Here is a 15299-nt window from a genome sequence, read left to right as displayed (position 1 = left end):
ACAGCTCTGCTTTCAACACTCTCATCCCTGCTAAACTAACCACCAAACTCCTCTCCCTTGGCCTCAACCCCTCCCTCTATAACCCGACCCTGGACTTCCTGACCAACAGACCCCAGTCTATTAGATTAGCTGACCACACCTCCTCCATCCTGACCCCCAGAACAGGTGCCCCCCAAGGCTGTGTTCTGAGCTCCCTCCTTTTCTCCCTCTTTACCCATGACTGCATGCCAACTCATCCTTTAAATATAATAGTTAAGTTTGCGGATGACACCACAGTCGTTGGCCGTATCACCAACAATGACGAGGCGGCATACAGGGACAAGATTCAGCACCTCACATCATGATGCACCACCACCAATCTTGTCCTCAATGTGCAGAAGACGAAGGAGCCGATTGTGGACTTCAGGAGGTCTAGAAGCTGCAGCCACACCCCCATATACATCAATGGGGTGGAACATGTCTCCAACTTTAAATTCCTTGGAGTCCACATCAGCGAGGACCTCTCCTGGACATCAAACACCCAGGCCCTTGTGAAAAGGGCCCAACAATGCCTGCATTTCCTGAGGAGCACCTGTCTAGCCCCCAAAATTCTCACCAACCTCTACCACTGCACCATACAGAGCTCCTGACCAGCTGAATCTGTGTGGTACGACAACTGCACATCAGTAGACCAGAAAGCATTGCAGCAGCTCGCCAAGGTAGCCCAGCATATCACCAGTAGCCAGCTTCCAGCCATAAAAGACATTTACCACAAATGCTGCCTTCAAAAGGGTCTCAGCATCAGCAGAGCTCCCACCCACCTCAACCATGGACTGTTCTCCCCCTGCGCTCTGGGAGGCGCTACAGGAGCCTCAGAGGCTGCACTACCAGACTCAAAAACAGCTTCTTTCCCCAAGCTGTTACCCACCTGAACCTGGCTACCCAATGAATGTCTGTACATATGTTTATACTCATGCTCTTTTTTACTTTAGCTTTTAGTCTTCATCTGTATATATCATAAACCAGTGGTACTCACTAATTTTCTTAGGAGAGCCACTTATGAGTAAGACCATTCCTCAAAGAGCCACAGAGATTGCAGACATAACTCTGGTGTTTTTTTTTTTTTAATATCATCACTCAAGATATTTACCATCTTTGCGTATGTTTAAAAAAAATATAGTACCATGCTTTCCATCCTTACATCTCTTTTTATTCTCAATTAATAATTACATTGCATTATTAAAATATATAATACTTGTGGGTTTGTAAGGCTGGAAGTGGAACCCATCTTATGTATGCATGTACGTATGCAATTATACATAAGCATTATCAACATGATAAAAATGTTTCGCAAATACAAAGCTACACACATAGGCTATACGTCTACCTATGATCCCACACTGTTACGTAGCCTACGTTCTTTGACGTAGCTTCAGTATGCTGCCATCTGCTGGATAATTCATTTCTGTGCTAAAACAGAACACAAACGGAACCTATAGAAGTAAGTTATATCTATGTTCTTATTGTTATCAGTGGATCTATACGAGGTGCAAAACAAAGTCTCGCGAGCCGCATGCCGCTTAAAGAGTAACACTGTCATAAACTATGTTTGTCTATGTCTGTATTGCACTGTTTGGTGAAGCACAACACAGTGAGTGAGGAGGACACCCCTCATCCCAAGACCACTGAGGAGCAACACCAAAGCCCCTCTGCTCCCAAAAGAAAGGCTTCATCTTCTCTGCTAGTGAAATCTGCTGAGGCAGACCTTCACCGATGCTAGAGTTCAGCAGCCCATGTTAGCCTCTGCCAGACCTGAGGAGGATGTGACAAAGTATCATAGTGCTTCACCCCTCACCCTACTCTGAGGACCCCCTCTGTTTGCAGAGTAAGAATGAGGTGATGTTTCCTCTGATTTCCAAGTTGGGCAAGAGATACTTCTGTATTCTGGGAACCAGTGTCTCTGCAGACAGAGTCTTCTCTACTGCAGAGGATATAGTTTACTGCACAGCGGAACACACTTAAACCGGATCATATAGACCAACTCCTGTTCTTACACAAAAACTTACACATTCCAGCATTAACCAGCTAAGCACGTTTGCTATGTTGCACTTCCATGAGTTCATTGTCCCCCCCCCCCCCACACACACACACATATATATACACACACACACACACACGCGCGCGCGCACGCATGCACGGTTCATACCTAGGGACAATTTTAGTACGGCCAATTCCCCTGACTTACATGTCTTTGGACTGTGGGAGGAAACCGGAGCCCCCAGAGAACATCCACGCAGACACGGGGAGAACATGCAAACTCCACACAGAGACTACCTGGGAAAACCCCCAAGGTTGGACTACTCCAGGGCTCGAACCCAGGACCTTCTTGCTGTGAGGCAACTGCGCCACCGTGCCGCCTCTACATAACTACACATTATAAAATAAATAAAATAATGTCCTATGCATAAAACTAATTTAAAGACCATAAACCACTCTCTGCGCCATAGTTGGTGCTAACGTGAGAAATGAGAACACGCTTTCTCTCGGAGCGAGATGATCTATAATTGTTGTTATTTTCGAGACGTGCCCTCAAGTTAATAGTGGTGGAATAGTAAGCTAACTGTAGCTTACATAGCTTGTGGGCGACTATCTCAAGGTTCCACAAATTTCCCATTTTCTGACCAAAATCAGAAGTATTTCCAAACGGGGCTTTTTGGATTGTTCGGAGGGAAAATCACTCTCTGCCGCGGAGTTGGGTTGTGAACTCTCTGCCATCTTCACCACATGGCTGTTAAATTATTTGCTCGTTTCAGCTTGACCTAAATTTCAATTTCAACCAATTAAAGTGATGTTGTGTGACTCATGTCCGTCATGCAGCGTATTCAGTGCAGCGGTCAAGGCTCTTGCGAGAATTGGCGAGGCAGACAGCCGCGGTAGTGCGCCCGCCCCCCAAACTAATATTAACTTTCACATTCGAATGTCTGTTCCGTTATATATTCAAATTTGGAATATTAATTGACAGCTCTACTGAATATCAACACCCAAGTCTACAGTTTTCTTTAATTTTCAGCTTGTTGTTTGGTTTTGCAAGTCCGACAAAGTGCACCTCCCTCCCTGGTTGAGTCCCTTCTTCTAGCACCCATCCCTCACCATTAAAACAGTGGGTAAGCCGCTGACAATTCAGAAATTAAGAATGCTACCACTAACTGTTAAGCACAAAATGGCTGAGAGTCAAACTGAAAGTGACCGGTGAAGAGATTCAAACAGTCTGACACACAGATGTCGGGTTGTTGTGAAGCGTCTAGTGTGTTGGTGTAGTGTTCTGTGCCTGTCACATCTCACTCTCAACCGTCACCGCTGGCTAGCAGAAATGCGAACAGGAGAGCTGAGTACGTAAGTCTCTCCCCGCCAGTATATAGCCTCTCCAACAGCAAGCCCTATGTAGTGCCTCCTCGTGGCGACACACGGTAACTGGGTACACCTTGGACCCTGGCTGAGCTACAAGGGACTCGCAGGAGGTCTGGCCCCTAGACTTGGGGTATGCACGCCCACTGGTGTGTGGATATTCCCTGATGCCCACGAACCAGCCCCCAACTATGGGTTAAATAGTGCCACTGCCTAGTGGATACCTCGGGAGAGGAATAGGCTATGGGAGTAAACCCCTACAGAAAATCAACACCTACAGTCCTGTTGTTTTTTGTTTTTCTTGCCCTTTTGTATCTGTTTAAGTCGGAGAATACTGCTGGCATCGTGTGTGGCTGCCGCTTCTCCCTCTCATAGCGCCCCCCCTCCCATCCACCCCTGTATGTCTGTGTTATGTGTATCTGTTGTCTTGCTTCATCGCCGTTTATTGTTAAGTGACTGAGTGTTAGAAAAGCGCTATATAAGTTTGATTTATCATTATTATTATTATTATCTACCATGCCCAAGTAGTATGCATCTCAAAAGTTGGCAGTCCAAATCAAGGCTAAAAATCAAGTGATTGTCAGACTTGCATTTGTTACAGTTAAGCCACGGTATGTGGGTTTAACTTCTTGGATGAGACAGGAAAAGAGGGGTGAGGAGTGGCTTAACTGTAAGTGTCTGTTTTGGAAGCTCTGTGGTCCTACCATCTGCCCTGTAGTACGTAGAAGTTGCTTAATACAGCTTTAAACCATTAAAGATGAATGGAAATGAGAAAACTTTAGTAAAAATTCCTCATTATCAAAAAGGTTTGCGTTCATTTAAGGTGGAAACGTTAGTGTGTCAATGAAGAGAAGTTGTTATAAAGGGTGACGGAAACAGAATGTCTTGATGCATGCAAATGATGCAAACAACCCAGGTAAGGAAATCCCAGAAAGTTGAATCCGTTCATATCTGGACATATGTTTAGTGGGAGAAATGTTTCATCACTCATCTAAGTGACTTCATCAGTCTCAACTGACTGCAGATGTCCACCCACCTTATAAAACAGCACAGTCGCATAATGACTGAAACCCAACCATCGGTTTCATATGCAACTTGCAGTGACCATTAACTAGAGTTATAATGGCCATGTGTACAATTCACAGAGGATTGGGGAATAGTTGCAATCACAGCATTGTAAGATGGCGACAGACTACCATTAACACTGACCAAGTGTGTCTGCTCTTAAAGCTTTGTCTTCAGTCCACCTACTTCACATACAAGGGGCAGTACTATAGGCAGAAAAATGGGTGTGCTATGGGCTCCCCTAGTTTCACCTATAGCGGCCAACTTGTATATGGAGGAATTGGAAAAGAGGGTTATGATATCCTATCACCACCACCTAGCCATTGGATCAGATTTGTGGATGATACCTGGATTAAAATCAAATCTCAGGATGTACCACATTTCACCGACCACATTGACTCAGTGGACAACCACATCAAGTTCACCAGGGAGATATGAAAATGACAGGTTATCCTTCTTAGACTGTGAAATTGCAATTGGTGATGGGGACACTTGATTGTTGATGTTTACAGTAAACCAACGCATACCGATCAGTACTTAAGGTTTGACTGTCATCATCCACTGGAGCACAAACTAGGAGTCATCAGGACGCTGTACCACCAAGCTGACAACGTCTCCATTGACACAGCGGCCGGGGAAGTGGAGAAATCCCATATTAAGAAGGCCCTGGTTAACTGTGGTTATCCTAACTGGGCGTTTGTCAAAGCCAGGAAGACGCCCAAACGGTGCAACAGCCAACTGAAGAGAGAAGGAAAAGTCGTGATTCCGTATGTGGCGGGAGTGTCGGTACAGTTGAGATGCATATTTTCCAAACACTGCATCTCAGTTGCTTTCAAACCCCAAAACACCCTGCGCCAGAAATAAGTCCACCTCAAGGATCGGGTCCCTGGCACAAACAGAGCAATAAAGTGTATGCTGTTAAGTGCCAGGAGGCTTGCCATGAATTGTACGTTGGGGAAACCAAACAGATGCTGGTGAAGATGATAGCACAACACAGAAGAGCTACCTCATCAGGCCAGGACTCGGTGGTCTACACCCATCTACAGACCAGCGGTCACTCTTTCAAGGATGAGGATATGCACATCCTTGATGGGGAAGAACACTGGTTTGAATGGGGAGTAAAAAAGGCCATCTGTGAAGGAACGACCATCCCCGAACCAAGGGGGCTAAGAGTGCATCTGTTGCCCTTTTACAGTGCTGTGATTGCAACTATTCCCCAATCCTCTGTGAATGTTACACATTGTTATTGTAATTCTAGTTAATGGTCACGGCAATTTGCATATGAAACTGATCATTGTTTCAGTCATTATGCAAATGTGTTGTTTATAAGGTTGGGGGATATCTGCAGTTAGCCGAGACTGACGAAGTCCCTTAGATGAGTGATGAAACGTTTCTCCCAATAAACATTGTGTCCAGATGAACCGATTCAACTTTCTGGGATGATGGAAACAGGATTTTTTTTAATAAATTATGTTGTAAGGGATATAATCGACAGCCATTGCTTCAGCCATTACAATGCCGCTGCATTTCCTTGTCTTAGTCTTCGGACAGCATGGAATATGACCAGTGTGAGTGAATACATTTTGTGATGTACCGAGTCACATCCTGTGAACAGGATCATAAATGTGCATTACTGATGTATGAACACCTATTAATCAACCTGTATTTAGATTGCTTTACCTTGTCCTGCCTCAGCGGGCAACGGGGTGAAATGTGTGAACTCTTCTTACTCCAGGTGCCCCAGTAGGCTGGTCGGTAGTTCTCATGGAACTGCAGCAGCTTCATGGGTCCGTAGCATCTACGGTCTGGTACACTGTCTGGTTTAGGCCCCTCCACTATTGTTACATTTTCCCTAAATAGAAAAACACATAAATACTTGAAAATTCTGACTACTTCACTGCTACTGGATCCCTTAATAAGCTGAATGCCAATTAAATTCGAAACCACGAAGCTAAATGTACACCTATTACTCATCTTTTCAGTGTCTTGTCCATTGATTCATTTCTTCATTTTTATAATACAGTTGGGCATTTCTCAGCTTATCCAAAAACAACTGTAATTAAGCACTATAGGATGGTAATACAGACATCACAACCATTATCCAGCAGTCTCACCTGAGTACATCTGTCTGTCTGCGTTTAGTAGGGCCTGATCTGCGTGGTTTTTTCCTGATCCAGTCTTTGAATCCATTCAGATTTTCACCGGGTTGTAACAAGTACTGGTCCAGCTGTTCCAGAACAGAGTCTTCGCAATGAACCCGGGTTAATGGCGCCAGACACATGTTTTCCTTGATCTCAAATGGGGCAAACTTCCCACAGGGAGCTGCAAGGGTCTGGAGGGAGACATTCATAGTCTTACAACTTTATTTAGCAGACGCTTTTAACCAAAGAGATGTACATCTGAGAGTTAATACGACACAAGCAAGGATCTAGTCAGGAGCTGACGTGTAAAAAAAAAAAAAAAAAAAAAAAACTAGGCTCAAGTCTGATAGGACATAGGTGTCAACAGGCAGTGCATCAAGGCAAAGGAGCATAGAAGCAATTTTTTTTCTTTCTCAAATACCATCAGGTGTGGAGGTGTTCGAGAAAGAGCTTGGTCTTTAGTTTCTTCTTAAAGATGGAGAGGGACTCAGCAGATTCGACGGAGTTTGGCAACTCATTCCACCACCGGGAAACTACAGAAGAGAAGAGTCTGGCTCCTGACTTAGGGCCCCATTGTGACAGAAATGCCAGACACCTTTCATTGGCACAGTGTAGTGAGCGGGACTGAGTGTAGACCTGAATGAGGGCGTTAAGGTAAGCAGGAGCCGTTTTAGTTGTTTTGCAAGCGAGTATTAAGGTTTTGAGTAGGAGCCAGTGAAGGGATATGAACAGCGGAGTGACATGTGCTGTTTTGGGTTGGTTGAAGTCCAGATGCGCTGCTGCATTGTAGATCATTTGCAGAGGTTTGAAAGTGCATGCAGGGAGACCTGCCAGTAAGGTGTTGCAGTAGTCAATGTGTGATATAACAAGAGCCTGTACCAGGAGTTGTGCTGCATGCTCAGACAGGTAGGGTTTAATTTTCCTGATGTTGTACAGGGCAAATCGGCACGACCGAGCAATCGAGGCCACGTGAACCTTAAAGGTTATAGTTGGTCATCAATCATGACACCCAGGTTAAGCTGAAGGTGGCATTCTTTCATCCATGCAGAGATATCAGCAAGGCATGACGATCTCCGTGCCTAGACTGTGAGGTCATCTGGCGGCAATGATAGGAAGAGCTGGGTATCATCAGCGTACCAATGGTATGAGAAACCATGGGTGCGGACGATTGCAGCAGGTGAGATGGTGTATATTGAGAAGAGAGGGGACCGAGCACTGACCTTTGAGGTACCCCTGTGGATAAGTTGCGTGGTTTGGATACTTCTCCCCTCCAAGATAATCTAAAACACCTCCCTGAGATGTAGGACTTGGACCAGCGATGGCAGATCTGAGATACCAAGCCCAGTAAGTATGGAGAGGAGGATTTGGTGGTTAACCGTGTCAAAGGCACCTGACAGATATAGCAGCAATAAAGCTGAGGACTGACCAGCAGCTCTAGCCAAATGCAGTGATTCTCAGCAGAGTGACCCTGCTTAAAGCCAGACTGATTTGGATCATACAGGTTGTTCTCAGAAAGGAATTCAGAGATTTAGTTAAAGACCATGCACTCAAGTACTTTTGAAAGATAAGAGTTGGAGTTAAACCAGTCTGTCGTTTTCAACCTGGGCTAGGTTGACTGTAGGTTTTTTGAGCAACAGAGTGACCCGAGCTTGCTTAAATGCAGTGGGGAACACACCCGTTGTAAGCGAAATGGTCTGTAGGAGGTTGGATGGTATCGGGTCCAGTGGACAGGTAGTAGGACGAGAGTTCAGCAGAAGCTTGGAGGCTTCCTTGCCAGTCAGGAGGGAGAATGAGGTGAGTGAGGCACTATTAGCTGGCAGCAGCAGATGAAGTTGGTCAGGCTCAGAGAACTGGTTACTGATGGCAGAAGCCTTATCAGTAAAGTATGAGTCGAACATGTCCGCAGTGAGCACAGTGGAGGTCGGAGGAGGCGGATTGAGGAGTGAGTTAAAAACAAAAAGCATTTTTCGAGCATCAGTGGCACTAAAGGATCTTGTTCTGATAGCAAGTGGTCTTAGTCACTGAGGTCAATGGACTCGGGTTTTACGCCATTTTCTTTCTGCCGGTCTGAGCCCCGTCCTTTGCTCCCTTATGACCTCAGTGAGCCATAGACTGGGGGGGATTACGAGCAAGTTTGGATGCTAGAGGGCAGAGATTGTTAAGAGAGGAGGCTAGTGAGGAACAGAGTGTGTCTGTGGCCTCATTGACAGGGAGTGAAGAGAATTCATTACGAGGAGGCATGGAATCCAAGACCTCATTGGTGAACTGGGTCAGTGTAAGGGACCAGAAGTTTTAGCAGAGGGAGACTCTGTGGAGGAACGTTAGGATATTCCAGTAAGAAGGCCGTAAATTGAATATTGAAGTGGTCTGACAAATGTAGGAGGTGACAGTCAGATTTGCTGTGGAGCAGTTCTGAATCAAGATCAGATCAAGAGTATTGCCCGTTTTGTGTGTGAGAGGGGTGGGGACCTGTCTGAGGTAAAAGCAGGACAGAAGAGACGGGAAGTCAGTTGTTTGGGTTTTTTTCCAGTAAGGATATTCATGTCTCCCATGACAATCAGTGGTGTGTCATCATCAGGAATTGGCTGAGAGTAACATGTCTAGTTTGACTACAAAGTTCCCCAGTTGACACCCTGATGGGCAGTATATGACAACCACAAATAGATTAACCGGAGCAGTAACCATGATTGCAAGGTATTCAAAGGAGGAGTTGTTGCTTAGCAGAGAAAGTTTATTGAATTTCCAGTCTTTGGAAATGAGGACACCCATACTGTCTCCACGCCCAACAGAACGGGGTGGGTGTGAGAAAGCAGAGTCAACAGAGTGCAGCTGGTGTGACAGTGTTTTGTGGGCGTATCTAGGTTTCGGTCAAGGATAGTACCTGAATGTCTGACAGATTAGCAAGTGCTTGGATAAATTCTGTTTTATTTACAGCCAACTGGCAATTCCATAAGCCAAAAGTGAAGGAGGAGAGAGTAGAGGAGGCTTTCCTGAGGGAATAGAGGTTCTCATGACGGTAATTACACTTTCTACATAGAATGGCTAACCCTACAAAATAAACAGACGTGTTAACAAAACTACTTGGGCTTTTAGGCAACAGAACACTACTGATGAGATCCCAGAAAGTTTAGTGGGGGAAACCTTTCATCACTCATCTAAGTTGACTTCGTCTGTTTCAACTAACTGCAGACATCCCCCAACCTTATAAACACAGTTGCATACTGACTGAAACCAACGATCAGTTTCATATGCAACTTGCTATGATCGCAAGTATTCCCCAATCCTCTGAATTGTACACATGGCCATTGTAACGCTAGTTAATGGTCACAACAAGTTGCATATGAAACCGATTGTTGGTTTCAGTCGTTATGCAACTGTGTTGTTTAAAAGGTTGGGGGATATCTACAGTCAGTTGAGACTGATGAAGTCACTTAGATGAGTGATGAAACGTTTCTTACTAAACGTTGTGTCCAGATGAACTGATTCAACTCTCTGGGATTTCATTACCTGGATTACTGAGCATGCATCAAGACACTACTGACGAGCTAAATGTTCCTGAAGAATTAACAGGAACTTATCTGAACTTTATTAGCCAAAACAAAACACCCATGGAGGGTTAACACTAAATGGAAAAACACTGTGAAGAGGAAAATGGCGATATCAAAAATTTATTCTAATTTCAAATGTGATGTGCTACCTTTGGAGCCTGCTGCGTCTTGGGCTTCTGAAGAAACCGTGTAATCTGTGCTTTCTCAGCTTTCAGCCGCTGTAAATAAGAGAAACAAAAAGACATTCACTAGTGTAATCTTCTGTTGAACACCCGCGGCAAAAATGCTGCACTTTCTGGGGGCATCCAGGTAGCATAGCGGTCTATTCCGTTGCCTACCAACACAGGGATCGGCGGTTCAAATCCCCGTGTTACCTCCGGCTAGGTCGAGCGTCCTTAGAAATACTTGGTTGTGTCTGCGGGTGGGAAGCTGGATGTAGGTGTGTCCTGGTCACTGCACTAGTGCCTCCTCTGGTCGGTTGGGGCGCCTGTTCAGGGGGGAGGGGGAACTGGGGGGGACTAGCGTGATCCTCCCACACGCTATGTCCCCTTGGTGAAACTCTTCACTGTCAGGTGAAAGAAGCAGCTGGCGACTCCACATGTATCGGAGGAGACATGTGGTTGTCTGCAGCCCCCCCCGGATTGGCAGAGGGGGTGGAGCAGCAACCGGGATGGCTCGGAAGAGTGGGGTAATTGGCCAAGTACAATTGGGGAGAAGGGGGGGGGGGGGTAAAAAAAAAAAAGAAAGTTTCGCTTTCTGTACAGAAGTGACCGACAACCTTTCGCATCAGCTTACATCTTTCTTCTCTTTCAACCGTTTCTCCTCTTCTTTCTGTCGTTTCTCCTCTTCTTTCTTTCGTTTTTCTTCTAGTTTAGCCCTGAAATGAGATTTGAAGAAAAACTTGTTACACAACACTTAATATCTTCATTATAATCATAACTGATTTGACAGACAATGACTTGGACAGTGAATGTGAACATGTATCAAAGTAGTCACATGAATGTAATGTAGAGAGAAATTGTATTACTCCTGCTTTGATTTCCGTTGCTCCTCTTTTGCTTTTAACCGCTCAGCCTTTTCCTTCTCATCCTTTTCTTTTTTCTCCCGTTTTTCTCGATCATCTTTCTCCTTTTTCTCTCGTTTTTCCCTTTCTCTGTCCTCTTTCAGCTTGCGGGCCTCCTCTTTTTTTTTCTCTTTTGCAGCTTTAGCCTCTTCCTTCTGTCGGTCCTTCTCCTGGCGCAGGCGTAGCCTCTCGTCCTGTTCTTGTAAATTATGTGGCTTAAAAAAAAAACCAAACACCAATATTTACTTTCTGATCGCCTATTATTTGATAAAAAAAATTAATGAGTGGGAAGAGAAACAGATACTCGAGTATAATTGTGAGATGAGTGTGGTGTAGGGCTGTCAATGAATATTTCAAAATTCGAACACATAACCGTATTGTACAAAAAAAAAAGACATTCGAAATAATTCAATAACCATGTGTTAAAGATGGGAGAGAGTTCATAACATAACTTGGCCGCCGACAGTGATTTTCACTCCGAACAATCTAATAAGCCCCGTTTGGAAATACTTCAGATTTTGGTCAGAAAACAGAAAAATTGTGGCTCCCTGAGATAAAGTCGTATGCAAGCTATGTAAGTTAAAGTTAGCTTATCATTCCACCACTAGTAATCTGAGGACACATCTCTACTGTACTGTCTGAATAGATATTGAATAATGAATACAGAAGCTTCATGCACTGCAGGTGCCCAATGGTTTATCATTTCCAGTTTCATGTAAAGGAAAAGATAATTGTTGTTCCATGTTTATCATAGTACAGTTCACTCAGAGCATTGAATGATCTTTGTATATATCGTAAAACTTCAATTAATATCTCGTACTTTATATACTTCGATCATTGAATACATCCAGCCTATATTTGGGACAGGACTCAGGACCTTTAATTCCTTTTACATAAAACTGTTGCACAGCAAAGATGGAAAAATACTATCAAATTGTTTATTTAAACCAGTATGAATATTACCTAATCTGTACAAAAATTAGGCTATCAAATAACATATCAATTACAAATCATTCATCTCGCTCCCAGAGACAGTACGTTCTCATTCCCCACTCACAGAGTCCTTTTCGACCAAAGTAGCTCTGGTTCAGGCACCAGTTCCGTTCAGGATTCTGAGAACCTTGGTGTTGTGTGGCGAATGGGTCCGCGTTTTTAGCGAAACCGTTGTATGTCATCAATGGGGAACTTTGTGCGTTACACACTGGATGTAAACATTAGCTACATCCCACTAAAACCCACTAGCTAGCAATAATATGGCGTCATATTATTACGTCGTCCAGCTCCACTTTTGGACAACTCTTTTTATCGTCTCGGTAGTCCTTAAGTTTTTTTTAACTTGTTAATTTGTTCTTACGTTCAAGTGAACCCATTCTTTGCCATCTGTTCTACTAATTCGCCATACAGCTTACTCTTTCTCGTGCTACTCTCTGGTTTTTCCTGAAACTCGGGAGATGCCCAGATAACAACCAAACACTGAGTTTCCTCAGCTGATCACTGCGCACCCTTGTTATCTGCCGATTTCGCCATTATCTAACATTAGACTATCTCCTCTCTTCTTCCTCTTGAATGTTACGTGCCCATTGATGTCGTCACGGTTCGCGCTCAAAAACCTATTTTTTGGTGCTGGTTCAGAACTAATTTTTCGGGTTCGCAACCAACCAATTTATTTTTGGTCGAAATGCTCTGAACTGTTCAAAAAAGGGTTTGCAAACCAGCACCGAACCCGTTCCCTGTTGGCGGAAAAGGGCTGAGAGAGAGAGAGAGAGAGAGAGAGAGAGAGAGAGAGAGAGAGAGAGAGAGAGAGAGAGAGAGAGAGAGAGAGAGAGAGAGAGAGAGAGAGAGAGAGAGAGAGAGAGAGAGAGAGAGAGAGAGAGAGAGAGAGAGAGAGAGAGAGAGAGAGATCTACGGTCTTTAAAATGAAGTTCTACAGTATAGGACATCATTTTATTTTTCTTTATTATGAAATGTGTAGGTATGTAGATCTTTTAAAAGACTGTTTACATTGAAATAAATATACCTATACAAGCAGTTATGTCTCTCGTTGTATTGGTTTGCCCGCTTATGGACATAATGCACAAAAATATATTTGGGTTCGAACCCATGTTTTTTTTTGTTTTGTTTTTTTTGAAGGAATAATCGAAAGTCATTTTTGGCCAATTTCCACATCCCTAGTCTGGTGTGACAATGTAAAGATACAGAAATAGCACAGAACATCTACAGAGGCATTACATTACCTTCAATGAGCGTCTTTTTACCTTCTGATCTGCTGCTTTCTTGGGAGTGGTCTTTGGATCCTATAAAGAGAAAGAAAAAAATACATCAAGCTTCAAGAACGCATCCTTATAAATATTGTCAATAAGCTTTTTTCATCTTTATATTGTTGACTGACAAGACTGGCACAAACATGAGTATTAAGATTCACATAATGTTTTAATGCTTCATATTGGAAAGAAACAACTTACATTCACATCTCTTCTGAATAAAGTTTTTTGACAATGGCAAACGCTTGAATACACTGCGCCTTACTGCCCCTTGAAAGTGAGTGTAATCATGAGACAAACCAAGACAGAAGAGCGACACTCACCGTAGGTGTTGTGACATTCTCAGCCTTGTCCTGCTCTGGGGAGCTCTCTGCTGCAGACAGGGAGCTGACTGATGAAGCAGACAGAATGGACTCATTGCCCAGACTGGAGACATCAGCTTTTGACACATCTTGCTTCTCTTCCTCGCTTTCAGAATCCTGTGTCAGATCGAGCTGCGAGACAAATGCAGTCTCATCCCCATCTTTTCCCTCCATCTCATCTATATCTCCATCACTATCTGGTTTGTGGATTATTTTGCAGTCTGAAGCATCTGCCTTAGGAGTGAGGTCACTGCTGCTGGGTTTACCAGTGGAAGACCTTTTGTCTTTGTTCTGATACATGTCTTTTGTTGTGAGGCAGGGGGAGGTAGCAACAGGTATAGTGGCGGGCTTTACAGGAGATGTAGAGTCATCCTTAGTGAGATCTATAATTTTCTGACCTGAAGAAGCATTGCAGCTACGACTCAAGAAATCATCAAGGGGTCCACGCCCATTAACCAAGGTCGGTCCATTATTCACGAGAAGTGGGGAGGTCTCTGTCTCATTCTCCCCATCTGAGGCCCCTGGTTCAGGGCAAGGAAGTGTGCAGGGTCTTTTAGGTTCCTGACACTCTTTAGTTTCAGGGTTTAGACGCTTGAATGGTAGACGAGCTGGAGATAGTTTATAGAGAACTGAGTTATGCATTGTACAATTCCAGATATCAATTCATGGAGCAATACCCAATTTACTCCAACAAAAACCAACTTTTATTCAAGTTTTCAGCAGGTTCAATAAGTTATTTGAGTCAAGACACTTGCATCTTTCAAAAAATACAAATCCAACTCATTTAGAGCACAATAATGGATACATAACTAAATTATATACACTCCTTTATAGGGTAAAAATGTACCCATGCTGAGATTGCTAGATGGTGGTAATACTTCTCAACTTTTGTTATACATCACTAGTTATAATATCATCCTATACGAGCATGGACGCAAATCAAGTATGTAAAGAAATAACATAATTTCCTTACCTTGAACAAGTTTCTTGTTGGTGTTTTTATTGGGTTTACAATCCATGTCTGAAAAGAATAATATCAAGACCACATAAAAGAAATGCACTTTGCACCAAACTAGTTACACTTACACTACTGATGTATGAACTTACAAATCAAAACACGCAGGTGAAAAATCAACTCGAATGACAGTGTGTTTCTTGAAAAAGGATTGGAACTTGAAGACCAACGCTATTCAACAGGTTGACAACCTAACAGCCCTACCAGAGCTTTTGTTTAGGTTGCGCACACACTGGCATGGCAGTAATCACATGCTAGGCTAGCTAACAACATGATAGTGCTGCCGGGTGACCGCGAAAAAAAGAATCCGACAAACTCGCTTTGACAATTATTCACACTGCTGTTAGCGACAGATAATCCGGAATGGTGGCAATTCTGCTTCGTCGTTTATATTGTCAAAGTTTGCAGGATGCGAATGATCGTTTCAATTCTGGATATTGGCTTTTTCTCTCCCGCCAAC

General features: G+C 43.7%; 1 protein-coding gene across 1 annotated transcript in view; it reads right to left on the bottom strand.

Annotated features, from left to right (window-relative positions):
• chaf1a (chromatin assembly factor 1, subunit A (p150)) overlaps nt 1-15299 on the bottom strand; it is a 28577-nt gene that overhangs the window by 11668 nt on the left and 1610 nt on the right. The window contains exons 2-9 of the mRNA XM_056277705.1: nt 14798-14845; nt 13786-14432; nt 13436-13495; nt 11166-11416; nt 10934-11015; nt 10288-10356; nt 6564-6781; nt 6130-6301 (exon numbers count right to left, since the gene is read on the bottom strand). Coding sequence (XP_056133680.1) covers nt 6130-6301; nt 6564-6781; nt 10288-10356; nt 10934-11015; nt 11166-11416; nt 13436-13495; nt 13786-14432; nt 14798-14845 — 1547 coding nt within the window. The remainder of the gene's footprint in view (nt 1-6129; nt 6302-6563; nt 6782-10287; nt 10357-10933; nt 11016-11165; nt 11417-13435; nt 13496-13785; nt 14433-14797; nt 14846-15299) is intronic.

This window comes from Lampris incognitus, chromosome 3 (genome assembly GCF_029633865.1).
Source record: "Lampris incognitus isolate fLamInc1 chromosome 3, fLamInc1.hap2, whole genome shotgun sequence".
NCBI lineage: Eukaryota > Metazoa > Chordata > Actinopteri > Lampriformes > Lampridae > Lampris > Lampris incognitus.
The sequence above is the reverse complement of the archived record's forward strand: the minus strand, read 5'-3'. Positions and strand labels throughout refer to the sequence as shown.